The following is a 24,243-nucleotide window of genomic DNA, read 5'->3' as shown; positions in this document are numbered from 1 at the left end:
GAGAGTGCAGATAATCTCTTAAGCATCCTGTTTTCATTTCCTTTGGATATATACCCAGGAGTGGAACTGCTGGGTTATTTGGTAGTTCTATTTTTAACTTTTTGAGGGACGTTTATTCTGTTTCCATAATGGCTGAACCAGTTTACTTTGCCATCAACAGTGCACAAGGGTTCCCTTTTCTCCACGTCCTCGCCTACACTCATTATCTCTTGTCTTTTTGGTAACAGCCATATTAAGAGGTAGGAGGTGCTGTCTCATACCTTTAATTTGCATTTCCCTTCTGATTAGTGATATTGAGCAACTTTTCAGGTATTTGTTGACCATTTGTCTTCTTTGAAAAACTCTGCCCAGTTTTTAAATTGGGTTGTTTGGGGGTGTTTTTGCTATTGAATTATATGATTTCTTTATATATTTTGGATATTAACCCTTTATCAGATATATGATTTGCAAATATTTTATCCCATTCCATAGGATGCTTTTTCACTTTGTTGCTTGTTTCCTTTGCTGTATAGAAGCTCTTTTACTTGATGCAGTGCCACTTGTTTCTTTTTTTGCGTTTGTTGGCATGCATATTTCTAAAACAGACAAATTCTTGAAAGACTCTGGTGTACACCCCTGAACCATCATGTTATAATCTAGTTCTTGTCTGTATTCTAATAGATAAGGTTGGAGTATATCAGATTTCATTTCTGAGTAATAATATGGTACAAGCAATAAATGCTTATAAAGTCTAGACCACGAGAGATTTCAGAGTTTACTCTGAATAAAAGTCATTGGAGAGTTTTGAATTGAAGGGGAATATGATCTAAGTTGCATTTTGAAATGATCACCGTAGCACTACATGCAGAAGAAATGGAGAGTGGTGGGAAAGTGAGTCACTGAGGCTCTAGTGGGGAAAGCAGTTAGATGATTACCTTAATACAGGCAAAGAGATGGATAGAGGCTTTGAGGGTATTAATAGTAGAGATGGTGAGAAATGAATGGGTCTTGGGTATATTTTTAAGACAAAAGCAACAGGATTTGCTGACAAATCAGATATGTAGTGTGAGAGGAGTTAAGTTTTAAGTTAAGAATTCAATCTTAAGTTTTTGGCCCTTCAAGTAACTAGAAGGCTAGAATTGCCTCTTACTGAAGCAGAGAAAATGGGAGAAGAATGGGTTTGGGAGGAAGACTGAGATATTATTTTTAGATATGTAAAATTTGAGGTGCCTTTTAGACATCCCAATTGTAGTCTGGTGATATGGACTGATAAGTCTGAGGTGGAATGGATCCAGCATGGATGTAAATTGCAGACAGATTCTTTACCATTTGAGCCACCAGGGAAGCTCATCGACATATTTATGACATTTTAAATCATAAGGTTAGATGATATTGTCAAAAAAGCAGGTGTTAATAGAGACTCAAGAACTAAACCTTGGAACACTCTAACAATTAGAAGGTAGAGAGATGAGGACAACCCAAATAGAGACAGAAACGGATTAGACGGTGAGGTGGAAAGAAAAGCAGAACAGTATGATATCCTCTAAGTTAAGTGAAAAAAGTACTAAAAGAGGAGTGATTAGTTTTATCAGACAGTAGAGTAAGATGAAAACTGTTCATTGATCATTGGATTTAGCAATATGGAGACTATTAGTGACCTTGATAAGGAATATTTCCGTGGGGTGATTGAGACAAAAGGTATGACAAGGAATGGGTTCAAAAGAGAATGTAAAGAAAAGAACCAGAGACAGTTGAGAAGAGACAACTCTTTGGAGGGCTGTTGTTATAAAAAGGAATAGAGAAGTGGTATGGTAGCTAAGGGAAGACATGAGGTCAAGTTTTAAGATGGGAAAAATTATGGCAGTGTTTGATGGTGGGAATTAACCAACAGAGAGGAAAAATTTGATGATGAAAAAGAGAATTGATAGAGCTACCTCTTTGATAAGAAAGAAGAAATGGGATTTCATGCTTAAGAAGGGGATTTGGCCTTAGGGACACAGACAGTTATCTATAAGAGCTGCAAGGAAAGTAGATTATATGGGTACAGATGCAGAGAGTAGATAGATAAGGGAAGAGCAGGTTGTAGACATTCTTTTCTGTTTGCTTCTGTCTTGGGAAGCAAGCTTATTAGCTGTGCTTGAGGATAGGAGAGAGTTATTGGAAATTTGAAAAAGAGGAGTAAGTGTGAAATAGCTATCTAGGAGAGGAAAAGTAGAAATCGACTATGGAACTGACTAAGGGACAGCTTCAAAGGTAGACTGGAATTTGAAGTGAATCCAGTTAGCTTGAATTTATATTTTTCTGAACATTATATTCAGTTGCAGACATGGAATACAGGAAAAGGTGGATATAATCAAGGTTGAAATGTTTGGTGAATACTATGTTGGGGGGTGGGGAAGGAGTGACAAAAATGACAAATAGTGGAACTTTTGCTTTGTTAGGAAGGAAGTGAAGATTTGGAAGTGGAAGGGAGAACTTTGGAAGATGTTAGGAACAATGAACCTTAGGAACCTTTGGGGTCAGAAATTATTTTTAGAGTTGGAGTAGTAGAGAGAAGCTGAAAAGACGGGAGGTGGTAATCAGAGTCAGAGGGTAAGCTGCTGATATGGAAAGGCCCAGTGCTTTAAGCTGGAATGAGGAGGCTTACCAGTTTTCTTAGTGGCTATAATAATTATTCTGATGGATTGATTTGTTAGGTTCATGACTACAAAGAAGGAACTCCAGAAGAGAAGACCTACTATATAGAATTATGGGATGTTGGAGGCTCTGTGGGCAGTGCCAGCAGTGTGAAAAGCACAAGAGCAGTATTCTACAACTCTGTAAATGGTAAAGCTTTTTTTATTTTTACCATATTTTAGTGGTCTCAGATCATCTGATGTGGAATGCTGGACTCAGTTTAAGAAAGATATAGTATAGTCACAGCTCTTAAATCTGCATAACACATTCCAGTTTATGTTTTCTAGATTCTGACTATGTATTTCAGAACATTAGATATTTGCTTTGTCTAAGTGCCTCTGTTTACATTATTGTCATAAACTAAATATTGAGACATAAAATTGTATTCTTGGTACTCGACATAAAACATAGAACTTTCAAAACACTGTCCCCTGGGAGTGCTTGCTGTTGCTTTAGTCAACTGAGTGTGTACCATTAGGAGTCTCATGGTCTAAGCCAGATGTCACAGAGATACTGAGATTTCTTTCATCTGCTCCTTAGAGAGAGGCCTATGTAATTATAAAAGCTACCTAAGGATGTTTTCAGGGGTGCAGAAATTTCATCCAGTTATGTACAAACACCTGGAGCAGACTTCCAGATAGAAGTGTGTAATAGGACATGATTGCAGTTCATAGAGTGCCTACTGTGTGTCAAGGAACTAAACTGTTGGCACCTATGATTTACCTCTAGTTGTTTTTTTTTTTTAATATTTTTTAAATTCAGTTTTTACCTTTTTTTTTTTTTACTGTGAAATATAATTTCAGCTTCTCTTTGATTGATATACCAACAGATTTAGCATCTTACCCTTCCTTTCTGATAGATGCTTAGTTATTAATTGGGCTTCATTTATACTATACTTAGATCTCATTCAATAATAGGTAAGCATTGTAATTATTCAGTACCATCTTCATTACTTATATTCTTTTTTCAGTATCTTATCTCCCATATCATAAGGTTTTGTAGATACTATAAAAAGTAGAGAAGGCTCTTGTCACTGGATACATACTATAGAATACAGGATGAGTTGTGTTAGTTGTATCAGAACTGTTTTGCATTTAACTCAGAATTCTATCTGAAAGTGTCACAATCTAACTGAAGAAACAAAATATTCATAAATGAAACAAAATAGTTAAACATGGTGACTAATATATGATATCATAATACATGATAAAGTACATGATAATATCATGTATTAATATAATGTATATAAGTGAAAAAACAGCTAAGACTGGTATAGTGTTAGGTGACTAATGTTAAAGAGCAGGAGAGAAAGAAATGAGGCCTGATTTATTATGTTGGTCAAATGACTTGTCAACATTGGTATCAATCTGATTTGGCAAAGAGAAGTTTGGATAAATGACACTTTTGCTGTTTGATCTTTTTGAGAAAGAATTAGGATAAAAATTATAAATAAATAATAAAGTTAAGGACTGTTCAAATCCTAGAAACTTCATGGAATTCTGAGTTGTAAACTTAGTAAATACTTAAGAAGTCCATCTACATCCATATTTATTTGGTTATCTTTTTTATACCTACTATCCATTAGTGATTTGTGTCTTCCTTGAATATTATTGAAGTAATTTCATACACCCTGTGTTAGTTTTACAGGTAAGACTGAGATACAGTCCTGCTTCTTAAAAAATAATCCCTGTTACTTGATGTATACCTATTTTTTCAGAATTTAGTGCTACTTTTGGAGCTAACCCATTGAAAGTGAAAGAAAGTGAAAGTGATTCTAGAAAGTACTTTTATTGTAATCATTGGTAATATTAGTTTATATAATAGCACAATCTTCCTCCATCTTCTTCCATGAACTATACTCAAGAACTGCAATCTTTGTTTCTATTATGAAGGATTTGGACACTTCAGTTTTTTCTGTCAAGTTGATGTATGGCAAAACCAATACAATATTGTAAAGTAATTAGCCTTCAATTAAAATAAATAAATTTATATTAAAAAATATAAAAAAATAATAACCCCTGTTAAGAACAATCTTAATAGGGATTCACAGACACAGAAAAGAAAATTATGATTACCAAAGAGAAAGGTAGGGAGGGATAAATTAGGAGTTTGGGATTAGCAGATACAAATACTATGTATAAAATAGATAATAAGGTCCTACTGTATAGCACAGAAAACTATATTCAAGACCTTGTAATAACCCTACAATGGAAAAGAATCTCATATATATATGTATATGTGTATAAATATATCTGAATCACTTTGCTGTACATTTGAAACTAACACAGTATTGTAAATCAATGATACTTTAATTTTTTAAAAAAAGAGAAAGATCAGTTTCTGAGTTCTTTGAGCCTGCCTCTGGAACATTTCTCTTATTAGAGGCATTCAAGGTTCTTTACTCAATCTACCATCCTTAGTTTTCTAAGAAACAGAGCATAAGGATCATTCCGTTCAAATATACAATCTGTTCTTAGCAATAACTTTCTTCCCTCAGTATCCTGCCTCTTCCCACTGTGATGACTGAGGCTGATAATCCCTAAAGGAGACCTGTAAAGTGTCTCTCGCTTTCAGTTTTTAAAGATTTAGCACCTATTCTGATCAGCTGTCACCCTGACTTCTTTCCTTTGGGCCTCACTGTGTCCCTTCTAGTTCATAGTCTACAAAGCATGGACTCTCAGCCCAGATGAAAGAAGGAACATAAGGAAAAGGGTGCTTAGTGCTCTTAAAAACTCAAAAGCCATAAATAGAGATCCTCAAAACATCTAATAACTCATTTAGGCCTTTGTAATTTTTTCACTGTCTCAGCCAAACCCACTCATATGTTTGTATTTATACCTAGGAAATAAGGAGAGGAGAAAGTATCTGCCATTCCTTTGCCCTAAAGTGACTTTATTCTGCTTTCCTCCAGTCTTTTACTGTCAGATTACTTGATTTCAAATCCTGGCTGCCCCACTTACCAACCTCTCTGAGCCTGTTTCCACATGTATAAAATAAAGATAATAATTCTTATTTCATAGAACTGTTCTGAAAATCAAATTAGATGACACACGGAAAGCACAATATGTAGTACATAAATACTGAATAAATATTAGCTATAATTTTTGATAGTAGCTCTTTATTCCTTTTTCAGTCTACCCTTGTTTCCTTAATGCGTATTGAAGCCCCTCATTGAGAAGGTAGAGTGAATGCAGTTGGACCGGGGAGCCAGTGTCAGATCTCTGTTTGTTCTAGATGCCAGGAGAAATGCAGATTTAACTTGAGCCACCTGGAACTAGTCAGCTATCACTTGCACAAGCACCTTAGTTGTAGTGTCTATAAAACCTAGAGGAGCCAAATCATTCTAACTCTCATGCCCTTCTTTTTTCATATCTATATATCTTACATCTTGAAGATGGGAGAATCGTCAGTTTCACATTCTTTCTTCACAGTAGAATCTGGGTAATATAGGAAAGAGTTGGGGTTTGTTTAAAAACATATAGTCTCTTGACCACAAAATGATACTCTAAATTTCTCTAGGCATTAAAACATTTCCTCTATTGTATATATTGTATCATAATTACCTGCTTTGCCTTTCTGTCTAGGATCTTAGCTGATTCTATTTAATTGTACTTCTCAACCTCATTATATTTTACAGTTTTGCTCAATCTCTAGAAAGTCCATCTATTTTCTACTATTCATACTTCTTAACTGTCTTTTCCTATCTCCTTATGGCATATTTCTTTTGCTGTGTTTTAACGAAATCTCTTACAGATTGAGCAAGCTTACATAGCTAGGCATTAATTCAAAGAACTAAATGATTAGACTTTTAAGTTGATTAGGTCCAGGTAACCTACAAGAAAACATCTTGTCAGCTAAAGAATAGGAATTTGTATCAAATTAAATCAATACCGTTTAAATAAATTTTTATTATTAAATATTTTAATAAGTGTAAATAATAGGTGTATGTATGATGTCTATGACAGATGCATAGTGTAGAAAAATAATCTTTTTGAATGAATATAATTTCCTATATACTTAAAGTAGTTTTGATTCTTTTCATTGATGAAGTAGTTGTATAATTAGGACCAGGCAGAGTAGGCACTCATTAAGTGTTTAATGAAGGGAAAAAAGACATTCTAAAAGCTTAATGAAATTTTTGTCAGCCCTTGTAGAATTTTTTTTTAGTTATATAACTGACAAAGAAAAAAATTTAGTTAATTATTTGCAAGAACTTACAGAGGAAATTTTTAAATAATCATGTCTGAGTTTGTTAGTCATACCAGAATGCATTCATTAAGGAATCTAATGCTTTGTCACTTGCAAAATGAAGAGGAAATGTTAAAATATTGACACTATTTTCTCTGATTATTTTAGGCATTATTTTAGTGCATGACTTAACAAATAAGAAGTCATCCCAAAACTTGTACCGTTGGTCATTGGAAGCTCTAAATAGGGATTTGGTGCCAACTGGAGTCTTGGTAACAAATGGGTAAGTCCAAATTACTTCACAATTGGTTTGAAATGCTATAGCAGTCACAAGAATGTACCTTCCAAAATAACCGTTTTGTAAGATGTTTGATTTGCAAATATTTTCTCCCAGTCTGTAGTTTGTCTTTTCATTCTCTTAGCAGTATCTGTCACAAAACAGTAATTTTTCATTTTGATGAAGTCTGGTTTCTCTGTTTTTTTTCCTTTATGTATTGTGTTTTGAGAATCATGTATAACAACTGTTTGCCTAATCTGTGTTTCTTTTAGAAGTTTTATAGTTTTTGGTTTCCTTCTAGATCTGTGATTCACTTTGAATTAGTTATAACGTTGTGAGGGTTTAGTTGAGGATGACTTTTGTATCTGAGTGTCTCGTTCCAAATTATTTGTTTTTCTGAATTCTTATCTTCTCCAAAATGGTAGATAAATACAGTAGTCTGAAAGATGCAAGGTTTTTTGTTTTTACCAAAGTGGTATTGTACGTATAATACGAAAACCTGGTTATCTGTCTCTTTTGATGTTAAGGTGTTATCAGCCTTATCCATTCATGATAAAATTCCTGATTTGTTTTTTACCTAATGATTTAAAAAGAAAAAAAGGATTTCATTACCAAATTTCAAATTGGATATAAGATTTAATGAAAGAAAATGAGCGAAAAGGAAAGCTAAAAAAAGAAATGAGAGAACAGATTGTGTGTGTATATATTTATATATATATTTCATGTAACATATATGTTATGTTACATATATACAATAAACATATGTGTGTTAACTTGCAAGGGATTATGAAAGACTGCAAGTGACAGAAATATATGTGTCAAAGATGATGTTTGTTAAAATACATACAAAAATTTGTATGTAAGCCAAAGTTAGAGTATGGGGCAGAAAAGTCCTAAAGGAAGACACTTTCAAAGCTTTATTCTTGGGACTTCCCTGTCAGTCTAGTAGCTAAGACACCACACTCCCAATGCAGGGAACCCAAGGTTCAATCCCTGGTCAGGGAACTAGATCCCACATGCCTCAAATAAGAATTCGCACACTGCAACTAAGACTTGGTACAACCCAATAAATAAACATGCACTTTTTTTTTAAAGAACTTTATTCTCTAATAAAGCAATTTTCAGTTTTGGACCATGTCTCTTAAGTCAGCATTGATGTTGGTAAGAAGAAACAAAAGCCTTGAACTCAAACTGTTATTGGTTTTGATGCAGTAATTAGAATGATAATATTTTTATGAAATGGGAGGTAAAATAGTTCAAAACAATTGTGCTCCAAGGCTGAACAGTAATTGAGGCTCTGTAAGGTTATCGTGAAGGGCAAAATGATTTGGTAATTTTGCACACACATACACACAAGATTTAGATTATTTAAAGAGAAAGAAAAGTAATACCAAAAGAAGGAAAAAGCTGTGCTCACCTGGTTTGTATTGGTTGGGTTATGCAATGTTGATTTACTAACATAAGGTGTTGCAACCAGATTTTGCTGACTGTTATAAACTGAGCTTATAATATGTCAGAAATCCAAATCTGTTTTATTTTTCATACGTGAGTAGAATTTATATTAACTGAATAATATTGAGCTCTATGTTCCTTTCAGTAATAGAGTGACCCAAGGCCACCGACCCCAAGTGATTCTTACTGCCTGTCCTGTGACTCCATGGCTCTCATGTCAGGACAGACAACTATTTGTTGCTTAATTCTTTACTTTTACTATTCATTTCACATTTAAGCTGTTTCCTGTTTCTTTCCCTTTCCATTGGTTGAATCCATCTTTCCCCAGGATAGCATCAGCTATGGTTGATTTATTCTGGCCTCAGCATTCCTATTTCTTATTTTCCTGATATGATCTATTTTTCTTTGCTATTCACAGACAGAAATAAGTATGGTGGATGTAAAGCTTATGTGTACTCCAGAAGGTACCCAGAAGCTTGGCATTCCCCTCTGCCAAAAGGCTTGACTGTGTGCTAGGTTCCTGGATTTTCTGTCCACTGAGGCTTGAATCCACTCTGTATATCTCCTCAGAAAAATTCCTCAGCTATTAGCCTTAGAAGACAGAGAAGACTTTTTAGAAGTCAGTCAACCTATTTTCATATACCTGGTGGGCTCTCAGTTTATTCAAGTAGTCCTTAAAGACCCAGGGACAAATTTTGAGTAGTTGAATTAATAGTTGGAACTTGAAGGATGGTGAAGACTGATTGAAAAATGAAGAGTCATGTGTAAGAAATTGGGAGAAAAGTAGGTTTTCAGGTGATGGGTGAGCAAGAGTTAGTGAAGTATATGTAAAATAGTATAAGCTAGTTACATTTAAATATTACACATCTACATCAGAAAATATAAATTCTGTTCACCTCTTCATTATTATTTATCACAGGGATTATGACCGGGAACAGTTTGCTGATAACCAAATCCCACTGTTGGTCATAGGGACTAAACTGGATCAGATTCATGAAAACAAGCGTCATGAAGTTTTAACTAGGACTGCTTTCCTGGCTGAGGATTTCAATGCAGAAGAGATCAATTTGGTGTGTATTTTCACTAATGCATGCTTGTTTTATTATCAGGAAAAGGCAAAATCAAAGATTTCACAAATTACATACTCAGAGAAGAAGCTTTATATTTGAATCAGGCGTTTGGGTTTTAGTCCAAACAGTAGTGAAGACTGGAGCCATACAGATTATGAGATGGGCACAGCCTCCTTGTGTGCTGATCTGTTGCAATGTTCAGACTTTGTTCTAATGTAAGTCACAGGCTTTTTCTTGAAAATATCTTAAAAAATCACACCAAAATCAAAATAATTAAGAAGACAAAGCGTGGTCACTGATACTGTGCGTTGTTTATTCTTGCTTTAGAAAAGCCTCTTAGCTTCTTAAACTAGAGAGTTTACCTTAAAGGGAAACAGACATATAAATGAGAAAATTGCAAACTGTAAACTAGGAGTGCTTCATAACCATTAGTTTATGTATATTTATATATATACCATTGAGCCCCTTCTTGAGATATTTAGCTCAATTAAAACTAGACTTTAAAAAGGCTAGGAAAGTTCTCATATAAGCCAGTTAGTGTTGCTGAGGGAATGATCCTGGCCAGCAGTTTCAGTCATGGTTTATATGTCATTGTTCACAAGTAGGATTTCTACAACATATCAGTGTACTGGTATTTCAGCCATGGTGGTGCTGGTTTTATACAACTAAGGGCTCACGTTTATTAAGCACTTATTAGTGCCAAGCACACTGTTTTAGTACTTTATGTACATTGTCTCACATGCATCGTCGTCACATCAATCCTAGAAGATAGGTACTATAAATACCTCCATTTTTAAAATGAAGACTAGAAGCAGAGAGGAGTAGCTAAACCAAGGTTACCCAGGTGGAACCAGGTGCTCTAACTCCAGAGCCTGTGCTCTACAATTAAACCTATTTTCCACTTAATTATCCTTCAACTAACATTTAGAATCTTGGATCTGAAAGAATTGTTAGAAATCATCTAGATCACCAAGTACCCAAACCTAATTTCATATTCATATTACCAACAGTATTTGAAAATATTTTTGAAAAAGTGCCCTACAACTGGAGCTTTTTATTCATAACGTGTGACAGAAGGACCTGGATTCTGTAATTTTAACAAACGACTCAGGTTATTCTGAGCCCTTTTCTGTGATTCAACATTGGTGAATGCTGCTAGGTTCAACCCCACCTCTACCCCCATAAGTGAGTAGCTTCTGCCTGACATTCCGCTGTTGTTGTTTTTTTATAATCTGCTTTGCAGTGGAGGTCCCTTTTTTTCCTCAGCTGCCAGCATTATGTCCCAGGTAGTGAGGACTGGACCATCATAGTCCAGAGAATTCCTATTACATAGAATATATAATGTCCTTCTTGAAGAAGCACTGAGGTTACTTTTTTTGAATATGGTTTCCAAAGAGAAATTTGCCATTGAATATGCTTAATTTGTTCCAACAATTACTTTTAATGTATTTTAGAATGTGTCTGTTTCTGTACCTGTGAGTTTCTATGACAATCACCTAGCTATGTGCTTTTCCTATTGTACGTGCAAAGGCAGGGCCATCTTTAATTGTTAACAAGATGTAAAGGTACTCAAACAGTGGTACTTCGGCACACGTGGCCTCCACAGTGTTCACATACAATGTACTTAAAGCCTTCGATCAGTGTACACTTTCAAGAGCGCAGAAGAAACAAGAGGGTCTTGAGGATGCAGAGAAGAAAAAAATGAGGAGGAAAATTAGATAAGCTTTTCAAAAAGAGATAGTAGTCAAAAAGACTCAGCAAGTATATATAAAGTCTCAAGTAAAAACTGATTTAACAGTATTAATGCTAACATCTTTGGTTCCTATATGAATTTACTTAACATTATTAAACAGTAAGAATTAACATAATTGTATACCTCAAAGATAGAATCAAAGCTATCTTGTGTTTGGGGGAGAAAAGGCAAATTGTTTAAATTATAAGCAGGCAGGCGATTACTTATTGTTTTAAATCCTGCTAGGCTTCAGAGAATCCCAGGGATGGGGGAGCCTGGTGGGCTGCCGTCTATGGGGTCACACAGAGTTGGACACGACTGAAGCAACTTAGCAGCAGCAGCAGCAGCAGCAGCAGGCTTGTTGTGGGCTTCCCTCATAGCTCAGTCGGAAAAGAATCTGCCTGCAATGCAGGAGACCGAGGTTTGATTCCTGGGTTGGGAAGATCCCCTAGAGAAGGAAATGGCAACCCACTCCAGTATTCTTGCCTAGAGAATCCCATGGACAGAGGAGCCTGGCAGGATACAGTCCATGGTTGCAAGAGTTGGACACGACTTAGCAACTAAATCACCACCAGGCTTATCATGTCTAGCACAAATTTTTCTCTGTTCCGTGTTTACTTCAAAGTGATCATTCTGAAGCATCTTCCCTAGTTAAGATTTCTTTCTCAAGCTTAGGGAAGGATTTAGAGCTATTAGTTTTCAGGCTTTGACCTCAGTCATGATCAGTAGCAGATAGTTTATAGTTCTTTGAGATCTAAAATTCTCATCCTAAAATTATAGGATTTCTCTAATCTGGTCACCTTGAAATTGTTGAATTAAGTTTTGGAGGGGTTTTGTTTTTTGCTTGATATTTGATTTAGTTTTTGTATTTAGTACTTTAGCTCTATGTGGTATCATCTCTGAAGTCTTAACAGTCTGATGATTATGTAATCAATATCCATTTTGTAAAACATATCTACTTAAGGTTTGTCTTTTATATGCCCCAGCTACTATATAAATGTTCAAACATTATTTCAAATACAACGGATTACACAATATTTCAGTCTATTTAATCCGTATATAGAATTACCTTTTATTATGTTAAGTGCTTTTGTGTCTAAAAATTCAATCTGATGGCATTTTCTTGGGATGAAGAAAGAAGGAAACTAATATTTCAGTACCTGCTATGTGCTGGACATGCAATAAGAAAGTGAAAGAAAGTGAAGTTGCTCAGTCGTGTCCAACTCTTTGCGACCCCATAGACTATAGCCTACCACGCTCCTCCGTCCATGGGATTTTCCAGGCAAGAGTAGTGGAGTGGGTTGCCATTTCCTTCTCCAGAGGATCTTCCTAACCCAGGGGTCAAACCTGGGTCTCTCGCATTGTAGGCAGACGCTTTACCATCTGAGCCACCAGGGAAGTCCTGGACATGCATTATCTCCTTTAATTTTCACAAAAATCCTACAAGATGAGTATTGCTATCCCCATTTCACAGATTGGTAAGCTTAACTTTAAAGGTTTTGTAACCTAACCAATGTCACACAATCTAGAGATATTGAGATAGATACTCAGGTTCAGAGCCTGCTAGCTTCCAAGACTTCTGATTTTTCTTTTACTCTACAATCTTTGAAAAGTTATTGTAGTCTCTTTTTTCTTTTGTGGTTTTGGAAAATGTATTTTAGCTTCTAGCCAAAATTTAAAATGTGAGCCTTTAAATGTTGTATATTGGTAAAATAGATGATTGTTATAAAATATATTGGAAAGGAATCATGTGGTTATTTATCAGAATAAATTACAGTCAGAATAAATCCAACAATAATTAGGTCCCAAGGAACACAGATGATTTATAACCGAAAAATTAAATACTGTCCTTGCAAAGAAGCCTGTATCATATCCCCATGGTTGGGTCTTAAGTGGCATTTGAGGTAAAAATCGAAGTAGTCAGTCTATTGAGGTGGCAAGTCAGTACTGACAAGTGAAAGCAATTCAACATTGGATTTCCAGAAAAAGGATAGTGAACCATTTAAGGTCTTTACTAATCATTGCAATGTACTATCATTATACTATTTCAGATTATTTTATCTTTTCAGAGCCCCATTTTCTCCTCTTTTTATTCTAGTAATATCTGTTGTTTCTTATTTAATTACTATTAAAAATAATAATGATATTTTAAAATAAACTTATTATCTGTTGTTTATTATTATCACAAGTATATCTATTGTTTATGATTATCTTTATGGCCCACCAAGGATGTAGTGCCTTGCACTGAGTGAGTGAGAAACCCCTCGCAACTGTTACTCCTTTACTCCTAATTTTCATGCTTCCTACTTTTCCTAAGATCTTCACAGTACTTAAGTTAGTTGAGTACTGGTAAATAACTTGTATTAAATAGTGAAGTGTTATTTATTTTTGATAGCTCTGTTTCTGCTTTTCAAGGTAAATATAGGTAAGTCACGTAAGTAGTATCTTGGTTTTGTTGTTAGTAAGACATTACCAATCCTGTCTTCCTTTATGAAGTTATTTGATGATGAATACATTGGTTCAGTGTCCTCTAAAATTGCCTAAATAACAAAGAGTAAGTGGCCTTATCTTCCTTTAGCACTTTCCTTTTTGCTCTGTGTATCATAATTTGAAAAATTACTTGAGAGTATGATGGCTAATATTTTATTACAGAAATGTGCAAGAGGAATAGTAATGACTAACAAAAAGCTTATGTTTCCTAACGTTTAATTGTGGATCTTACGTTTTATCTCCTAGGATTGCACAAATCCACGGTATTTAGCTGCAGGTTCTTCCAATGCTGTCAAGCTCAGTAGGTTTTTTGATAAGGTAATGGCTTCAATTAAGTTATTTTTAAACTTAATTTATGTACCATGAGAGTTTAAATTCTTTGCAGAATGCTTTGTCTTTTTATTCCTTCATCCTGAACTTCACAGCTTGAATAATACTTGTTTTGATCTCTCTTATCTGTTTGTATAATTGCTCAAGACCTGCTGACGTGTTTATCCTATCACCAGTGTTCTCTAAGTGAAGGATGAAACCTACGAGATTCAAATAGTTTTTTTTTAAGATACCTAATTCCCTCCTTAAAACAATTTATGTTTCCATATTTCCTAGCTCTTTTTGTACTCATGCACTACCCTCAAGCCCCCATAAAATGCACTAAACTGAGGAGATTCTGCTTAAAGTCCTGAGTCATTTTGCTCACCCAGCTACTAATATTCTCCCACATAAATGTTACTATTACTTTTAAGGCTCTGTCATCTTCTTGATTCCCTACTTTTCCCTATCAGAAACCTTTGCATTCCAGTTATTGACTCTTACCAGCATCATCTTATTGTCCTGAACTGGAACGAAAATGTAGAATGATTCAGCATACTGGTAAAATTAGAGGACTGTTTGTCTTTCCTTTACAAGGCCATATGTCTGCATTGTGTATAATATTGACCAAGTTAAATTGTTCACCCAATGTTGACATTGTGCAGTAAAGTGAAATAGGATGTATTCCTGTATTATTATTGAATAAAGATTAATTTCTGTATTATATTTCCTTTTATAAGTAAATCTCCCAAGAAAAAAATTTCCCTCCTCATAGTTCTGTCTTATGAGTCATTTTTCTTTTAGCTATTTAGAGATCTAAATATTTGGCTCTTTTGTCTAATAGGTCAACATAAGATAGGCCCCACAGCCCGTCCCTGTTTAAAATTAGACCACTGGGAAATTTTTGCTTCATTGCATAAACTCCCAACTGGTGTGTGGCAGAAAAGGTACAGGTGTACTGAGATGGTGATCCCCTCAGTTCTCAGAGCAGCCAAGGCCCCTGGGCTGGCTCTACCATTTACCCCATGTCACACACAAATATTAGTATTCTCTAAATGTGCCGTGACTGAGAAAAAATGGTAGGAAGCACTGCAAGGAACCAAATTTTCTTTCCACATTGCTTTCACAGTTAAAACATATGAGCTCCTGTTTGGTTTAGATCCATGACCACCTTGGTGACTCAGACAGTAAAGAATCCACCTGCCAATGCGGGAGACCCAGGCCCAATCCCTGGGTTGGGAAGAACCCCTGGAGAAGGGAATGGCTACCCGCTCCAGTATTCTTGCCTAGAGAATTCTGTGGACAAAGGAGCCTGGTAGGCTAGAGTCCATGGAATCAAGAGTCAGACACAACTGAGTGACCAACATATACCATCTGTGTCCCCTAGGAACAACATCTTATATTAATAGATCTGTATCTGACATGGAAAGATCCCACAATATATTGTCTTAAATTTAAATAATTTAATAATTTTATTTTTTACTTAAAAAAATTTTTTTCCTACTTTCTGGCCATACCTCATGGAATGTGGGATCTTAGTTCCCCCACCAGGGATCGAACCCATGCCCCCTGCAGTGGAAGCACAGAGTCTTAACCTCTGAGCCTCCAGGGAAGTCACTTAAATCATTTATTAATTTTAAAATTAAAAAAATAAAATGTGATAAGTTATATCCCAGAGAAACAATGGATTATAGGCCAGTGTGATTCAAGTTGTCAGGCAAAGCTTTACTTAAAAGAAAGATATTAGAGGGAATTTGGTTGGTTTTAAGAGGAGAGCAAGATTTGATAGGAGAATAATAACACAAGTTGAAGGCAGGGAATTATGAGCAAAAGGGAAAAGTAACTCCTCTTTTGGTTTCTTAAATCACAACAAAAGGTAGGTGGATTAAAGAGGTTGGCCAGACCTCCAGATTGCAGTGGTTGCCTGAAAGCAAGGGACCTGCATCTTATCTTCCAGAATTCACAGGATTTCTTTTCCAAGAGGGTATCTAATCCTCTTCCACACTCCCTTCACTAATAGTAACTCCTCTCCACTCTACAGTAATAGAAGTTTCCTGTCCTACCCTGGAGACAAGAAAGAGAATCAGTTCTGTCATAGTTTTTGTGGGGTCAAGTATTTTAGATGTATACTAATCACGAACCAGCTTTTCTGCCTTTGAGGCCAGTGAATGCAACCTTACCCTGAGTCTCTTGTGGCTAAAAGTAACTGAGCCATAGTCTTGAAGATAAAAAGAATCCAGGTGAGATGACTGTCAGGCCAGTGGGAACAAGCTGGTACAGGCCTGGAAGAAGATACTCTGCTTTATTCAGAAGAAATTCCTAGCTTCATAATTCTAGACTCTAATCTCTTAATCTCCAAATAATCTGTATTCTAATCTGCTGAACTTTTCTTAATCACAACAGCTCTGTGTAAAGAAAATAATACTGCCTCTGTTGACATTGCAGTTTCTCAAGTGTTCATCATGTAGACATGTGGTACTCTTAAATTCATTATATTAAGGTGTATGTTTTGAAGACTTCTTTTCAGTAATAGTGATGGATTTTGCCTTATTTCTCCCACTGACCAAATAAAAACAGTTCTGAAACTGCTGAATTAAGGGTGCAAATTAAGTCTATAAGAAGTTAATTGACCGATTTTGATATTGTGTCATCTGTCACCATTAAGGACCTACAGAATTTACAACTGTGGTTACTGGAGGGATATGGCAGTTGACTATGTTATACAGACAGAGACCTCTTTAAAGAATAGTTGTGCTATTGCAGTAGCAAAAGTGCTTTGCTTTTTTTTTTTTTTTTAATTGGAGGATATTGCTTTTAGACTCTTGTGTTGGTTTCTGCAATACAGCAGAGTGAATTATCTTATGGATTCGGTCTGGTACCTTTTGGGGCTGACTGCAAGAGAGTTTTGAACCAAATTTGCAGCCAAATTTCCAGATTTACACTGGGAACTGCATGGGATCAAAGGTCATTTTCTCTCGTTATTTAGTCATTTTTGTTTGTTCATTTATTTTTTGACTTATCGTTAACGCTTTTTGGAACTAGAGACAGGCTTTTATAAAAATACTTCCACAGTCCTGATCCCATCAGCACCAGGTTTAACTCAGTGTAGTAGATGTCTGTTGCTACTGAAACGACTCTTGGGTGTACACCTTTTAGTGCCATCAGTGGTCAGTGCACTTACTGCTTTTTCAAGGTATACATGCTAAGCCCTTAATATCTTTGTTTCTAACAGGTCATAGAGAAGAGATACTTTTTAAGAGATGGTAATCAGGTCTGTATCTATCTTTTTTGATAAAATGATTTCTTTAATTTGTGGAAAGGTTTGATTGATCTGAAATTAACTTCCAAATTCCTTTTTGAGGTTTTTTTTTTAAGAAGTTGGGGTGACGGGGGAGTACTTTGCAGGCCCAACCAAATGACTTTCTTCTGTCTTCTTAAATACAGAAGAAAAACTCAGATCAACGGAAAATAAGGGTCTTAGAAACAAGAAAAATCCAGAGATAAAGTTACATTATAAAATAATAGGAAACAATTTGCTTGGGACTGCAAAGGTACATATCCATAGTCTATCACAATGCAGATAATTCATATGAAAGTCCAGCAGGTGAATATTGTGAGTTTCACCTTCATCCTGTCTGATTTAGATGACACTATCACCAATTACTCGGCAAATGTTTTTCATTTTAGTAGAATTTATTTTTATTATTTAATCTGCTGTGGTTTTCTGAGTAAAACCTCAAAAAGATATTTCTTTAAAGAACAACAGCATAACATACAGAAACAAAAAATAAGGAAAACATTTTAAAGGCTGTTAGCATTTGAACTCTGCCTATTTTGAGTCCTAACATGATTATCTTTCTTGCCTACAGATTCCAGGCTTTCCTGATCGAAAAAGGTTTGGGGGAGGAACATTAAAGAGCTTACATTATGACTGAATTACACTCATCCTTTGGAAGAGTGAGCAAGCGGTGGCAGTTTTTCACAGCTTTCTTCTTGCTGTGTCGATTATTAATGTCTCAGCCTTTTAATGAAATCATCTTTAAAATGCCACCTTTCAGCCTCACCCTTTAGTGGAAAACTGAAAGGAAGTAACAGCGTGGGAGCTCCAGACTTGGTCCTCATTCTATTTTTCACCTTTCTGTCCCTGTTTATAGATTATATAAAAACCTTGTGGAAATATGAGATGTCAAAATGATGCAGTAAATGAGCAGTGACAGAATGCTGCAGAGAAAATTTACTCTTGCCTAGAACTGGAGGATTTTTATGGGTCTGTAATTTTCCCACACTCATTGCTGAAGGCTTAATTAAGTACTTCAGAAATGTATCTCCATTGTTTTACCTTCTGAGGGGAAAGGTTATGTTAACCAGCCTGAGTTGTCCACCCCAAACAATCTCTGTCATTTTCAAAGAAGCAAAATGGTGTTATTTAATTGTCTCCACCTTCATCACACACACAAGGATGCCTAATAATAGCAATTGTCTCTCTCTCTTCTCCTTTGCAAATGGCTCAGTGGCTGGAAGAGGCAGACTAATAGCTGGAGTTAAATATAAATAGATTAATAATACATAGAGAACAGCAGTACCAGTAAAGAAGAATTCTGCAAGAAATTGACAGCTCACTAAACCCTTCACTCCTTAGGTTCCAGCTCTGCACCCTATTACTGTTTTCTGTTTGAAAATAGGCAAGGTGAACTCTAAGACCTGCACAAGGGCAGGAAAAGGGATTTATACCCTCTTCAGTTTTTATTTTTATTTTTGAAGGAAAAGTCAACTCCTAAAATGTCCCTTAACTACAGTCCATAAACTATGAATATTATTCTTTGTGTTAACAATGCATTTATGGAGAGAAGTAAAAATAAGTTCCACAGCAACACATTTACATGAATTATGGACTAGGATTCTTGGATTTCATAATCTAAAGTTTTTTGGGGTGGTATGTGTGTGTGTATATGCATAACTGTTCATCGTTACTTTTTTTACCCATCTTTTTTGCTTGTATAATTCCCTTTGCCCCAGTTCTTTATTAATATATAAACCTGTTTTACAGAAACTGTAATTTGCTGCCTTATTCAACAACACCTTTCCACACATATTCTCTTTCTAGCTTTGCTGTAAGACTCCACACTCCTGATTTTGCTCCATATTAAAGTATAATAATAGTAAATACACAGTTTCAGCTTCTCATTTCAAAACTAGGGGAAAAAAACACTAAATTCTCTTTCTGTTCGGTACTCTGGAAGTCAAGGTATGCTGAAAATGGATATCAAAATCACAATGTTAGTGCTTTTAGTAAGGCAGTTTTGGGGATTTGAGAAAGGATTTTAAAGCACTTTTCATCAGCTAGAATATTCCCCAGTCTTTTTGCACATCCTCCCCCACAAGAGTTAGCCCTGATTTCTTTTTCAACGTAGAGGAGAGCTATGTAAATCAGGATCTGCACGTGGAATCGGGCACAAGCGTATTGTGACAGAGGCTGTGCAGTTAGGAAGTGGAAAGCAAGTGCATACACAAAGACCGAGACCAACTGAAGTTCTCTGTGTTCCTTTTTTAAAAAACAAATCAATAGCCCTTTCTTCCTCTTTCTTTCCCTTAATTAAGAAAAAGATCTATTCCAATTTCTGTATTTTCTCCCTTATTGAAAAATAACCCATCCCTTGATGGCTTCAGGATCAACTTTGAAAAATTAACAGTACTCCACTCCATTTCTTCTTGCTCTCAGGCTTGACTCCTGAATTATAGTTTTCTAAGGAAAAATAATTTTTAATAGTCTACAGTAAGTTTGTTGTAGTATTAGTAGCAGCAAAATAAGGTTGTTTGCCAAAATGAATGTTATTAGCCAGAGTTCTTCTAAAAGAATCTTTTGAAGCATAATTTTTGCCAAGACTTCCTGAGACCTGGTCATAAAAATTGCTTTTAGGTAATAAACAAGTGTAAATACCAAATACTTCCTTAGAAGTGTTAATTAAATCTTCAGTTTTCTTGCTTTCTTGATGGAACAAATTGCTAGCAATAGAGAAAGTTTTTTGTTTTCCCCTGTTGTGATTCAGATGTCTAGCCAGTGTTCTTACTCACTGTGGAGGCAACTAGATATGAAAATATTTGTCCACTCATCTGTCCCTCAGGTTGCTTGATTTGCAACCCAGCTAAGGATATGGGTTGGTCTTTCCACTTTAGTGCTCTAAGGAAAGAGCTGCTCCCAAAGGGGTTGATCCATATCAGCTTTATTCAGGTTCTCAGAAGTCCCTGCACTTGAGGCATCTTTGATATAATCCAGGTGCTTTGACACTGCTGTTTTTCTGTCCATTCTGAAAATGGACTTAATAGAACTGATGTGCTGGGCTGGGCCATCAGACTGAGGTAAAGAGCTCCTAACCCGCCTCTATGATCAGAGGTTTTGAATCTTCATTTCAATAGTGTGTGCTTTAGCACCCAGCCCAGGTAGGGCCTTGTATGGATATCTAAATGCTGGTTTAAAGCACAGGTAGCAACTGTTTTAAGAACTTTGAAGGTCTAACAGGATGTCTGCATTGATTTAATATCTATTAAAATTCAAAGGAGGATACCCTTTGGGGGAAGGAGGAGAAGGAAATAAAAAATTCATTTCTCCCTAATCCCAAAACTGAGTTAAATTACTGTGGTAGGAGAGGAAGGGTTGTAGGAAGCCTAGTCCTGGGAGAACCCTGAACCTCACATATTCCCCAGTATGTTGGCCTGATGCAGAATTGGGAATTGGAGCCTGCCGGGGCTGCTCCATAGAGTAAGAAAGAGATCCAACTTTGAGTTACAGTTAGCACCTTCATTTAAGAACTCAAAGAAATGACTTTCAAACTCAAAAATGCATGAAAGGCCTCTGAAGTGTTTATTTAAAATGCAAAGACTCTGAAATTTCTTCTGCCCCCTTCACGCAAGTCTATGGAAAAAACAGAATGAACTTTTTGGCCAACCCTATTATATGACATAGGCCGGGATTCTGTATTTTTAACAGGCAAACTAGGTGATTTTAATGCAGGTAGTTCAGAATCCAGCCTTTGAAAAAACAAATTCATATCTAAAAAAGTAAGAAATACATGGATTGTAGACTCTAATGGCACCAGTTTTGCAGAGTTCACCAAAGTTCATGTTTGGGTTCCTGTGCACAATCACCCCGTAATGAACTGAGCTATGCTTCCCTCTCAAGACTATCCACACTGCAGCAATCGTAACCTGATTGTCACATCCTCTATTCACAAAACAGGAGATATTTATCTTTGATATACTGCTACCCATTTTTATTACTAGCACTTTCTACCCTCTGGGTATATCTATTTCTAATAAAATGCCATGTCATCTTATACATAGCCCCTCTCTTATACCATATTTGTTTTCTCAGCTGGCTAACCACTAAGCTTTACCAAGGTCATCAATAAGTCATGGTGAAGAATGAAACCCCTAAACTTCAACAAAGATCTAAAATCTTGCTCAGTTACATCAAATAGATCAGCTAATCTATCAGTTTCATTTTCTTCTTGGAGACATCAGTTCTGATGTCCTCCGTCCTCTAATTCAGGGGTCCCCAGCCTCTGGGATCTGAGGCCCGATTGTCTGAAGTGGAGCTGATGTAATAATAGAAATAAAGTGCACAATAAATGTAATGCTCTTGGATCATCCCAAAGCCATCCCCCTGCCTCATTCGTGGAAAAACTGTGTCCCACTGGGGACCACTGCTGTAACTGCATTCTGGAGTGACTCTTCTCTAGGCATGCCACTCATCCTTCTCGTTACCCTGTGACAATCCCCAGCTTCCTGGATGCAATGTTTTCCACCTACTTGGTGTGGATCATGGTCTTCCAACTGGGATGTGTGCATGTATCTCTTCCAAAAGGTACAAGGGCACAGATCGTTTAAGGGAATCATTTTCCAGATCATTAATTCCCACGTGAATGTTTCTTTATTAACAGTGTTTGTGAAGCAGCTCAATAATGGTTCTTACTTCTCACCTCTACATTCACAATTGCCCTTTTCCCACTGCAGAAAAGGAGCATCTCCCTAGTAGTGCGATAGAAATCCGGCTTATTGCCCCAACAAAAGGGCATTTCTAAATACTAGTTTTATTTAAGGATTTTGCCTGTTCCACTCTTCACAATTACAAAGAAAGAAAAAAAAAATGCAGCGCTCTTAAGGAATAGCTCCTGAGGACAAAGCAAAGAGCTTTCGTAAGAAACATTCATGGCTATATGGCACTTCTTTCATGTCAAGGCTTCTTACCATGAAAGAAATCTATCAAAGTATGGAAGTAACATTTTTATCAAAAATAATTATACAGGCAAAGTGTGTATAATTAACATTTTTATTTTCCTAACCCTTTCTGAGTAAATGAGTTGAATAAAGCACCTCCAAGTGCAAAGGTGACAGTTACAGCAATGATTCCAGTAGCTGGTAACAAAGCTGATCCAAATCAGGTTCCCAGTTATTTGAGTGCAGTAAAATTAACCTAGCTGAGTTGTTAACTGATAAGTCATTAAAATAATATTTAACAGTAGATCAGTGTGTGATTTTTGGTGTTTAATTTAGAAGGAATTTCAGTGATATAAAAAAATCCCTTCCATTCATAACCACTTATTTATGTGAACAAATTTTCTCAACATTTATGTCTGTAAAGGCAAGAACTAGGATTAAAAGATGGGGAATCCTGTGTCTTCCTAGAAATAAGAATTATTAATTCATGAATATATAAAGGTAGGAGGGAGCCAGTCACCTCATTAAAAGAAGCATTTCTAGAATGACTTTTATTTAATAAGTATTTATCAAAATGTATAGTATTTATGTAACACTGTCCTAGAGAAGAATCCTCCAGGGTCCTGTCTGGAGGGTAAGATGCTTGCTGGTAGTGTTCTGGAAGTGCAGTCAGAGAAGGAAAGTGGAGATTTCATCATCACTACACTTGGTTTTGGTTCTTCTCCCCACTCCCTGGTGTGTGTGAGTCCAGAGCCTCTTCGGAGAGTAAACCTATCTTGTGCCAGAATCCAGAGGTGGCCTATATCTGATGTCTCCAATTCCTGATCCTTTTCAAATTCTTCACTTCACCTGTTCCCCACATCCATTCACTGGATCCCTCTCCCTCTGCCTGGTTTTTAGCATCTTTCTTATGGCTCGCCACTTGGATACTGTGATTCTTCTCTGGTCCAGTATATGACTGCCTTACCCAGTATAGTGTGTGCCTTACACACAACCTGCTTCTTCCACTGGCCCTCTTTGAATGTTAATCCCTCTGCCTCTTTCCCTTGCTTTAAATATCTGCCCAAACTCCCCTTTCTGAAAGACTTCCCTCACTAGACTCCACTCTATGCCATCAGTGCACTAAAAATAGGTCTTTGAATGTGCTGCACTTCTCTTTGTACACAATCCTCCCTTGATTCATCCCTTACTGTATGTGAGTTGGCTCAGCTATCACCTCAGGAAGCCTTCCCTGCCCTGCTAGTCGGAGCTCTGCAGTCCCTAATCCCTCCCATAACACCATGGACTCTTCTTCCTTGTCACAGGAAGAGTCCAGGCACCCCATTGTAATGGCCCATTTATTGGTCAATCTTCTCCAGTGTGCACCCTCCTAGAGGACCAGACTCATCTCTGTATCCCCCACACCTCACAGGGCCTGGCATTTAGCAGGTCCCCAATAGTTGTGAAATAAATATGTGATTAGATTAAAATAGAAAGCCATCAGACATAGAATCAAAGCTACGTGCTTCTGTGTTTTATGTGTTCTCATTTCTCCTGTGTGTATATGGCACAATACCTGGCGCATGGTGGTGCAAAGCAAATACTTGTCTTATTAAGTTGTTACAAAAACCGAAGACAGGAAATAAAGTAAACCCACTTGGGAAAAACCTCTAAATAGGAAATTGACAGGTTTATTCGATTTTAAATATTTTCAGGCCCCTAAAATAATTTTCATTCTGTTGAGGATCTCTTACCACTTTCTTACTCTTTCAGAAATCTCTCACATCTTAGGAAAGAACTGAAACACCTCTTAAATCTGCCTTTAAAGCTGATTCAGAAAGAGCACATGAAGTTTATGGAAAATCAAAGCAGTAAAG

General features: G+C 36.3%; 1 protein-coding gene across 1 annotated transcript in view; it reads left to right on the top strand.

Moving 5' to 3' along the window:
• Nucleotides 1-19,337, top strand: part of RABL3 (RAB, member of RAS oncogene family like 3) — a 46,295-nt gene extending 26,958 nt beyond the window's left edge. The window contains 6 exon segments of the mRNA NM_001076806.3: nucleotides 2,676-2,805; nucleotides 7,012-7,126; nucleotides 9,492-9,642; nucleotides 14,111-14,182; nucleotides 17,406-17,444; nucleotides 18,043-19,337. Coding sequence (NP_001070274.2) covers nucleotides 2,676-2,805; nucleotides 7,012-7,126; nucleotides 9,492-9,642; nucleotides 14,111-14,182; nucleotides 17,406-17,444; nucleotides 18,043-18,108 — 573 coding nt within the window. The 3' untranslated portion in view covers nucleotides 18,109-19,337.
• The last annotated feature ends 4,906 nt before the right edge of the window (nucleotides 19,338-24,243 follow it).

This window comes from Bos taurus, chromosome 1 (assembly GCF_002263795.3).
Source record: "Bos taurus isolate L1 Dominette 01449 registration number 42190680 breed Hereford chromosome 1, ARS-UCD2.0, whole genome shotgun sequence".
NCBI lineage: Eukaryota > Metazoa > Chordata > Mammalia > Artiodactyla > Bovidae > Bos > Bos taurus.
The sequence above is the reverse complement of the archived record's forward strand: the minus strand, read 5'-3'. Positions and strand labels throughout refer to the sequence as shown.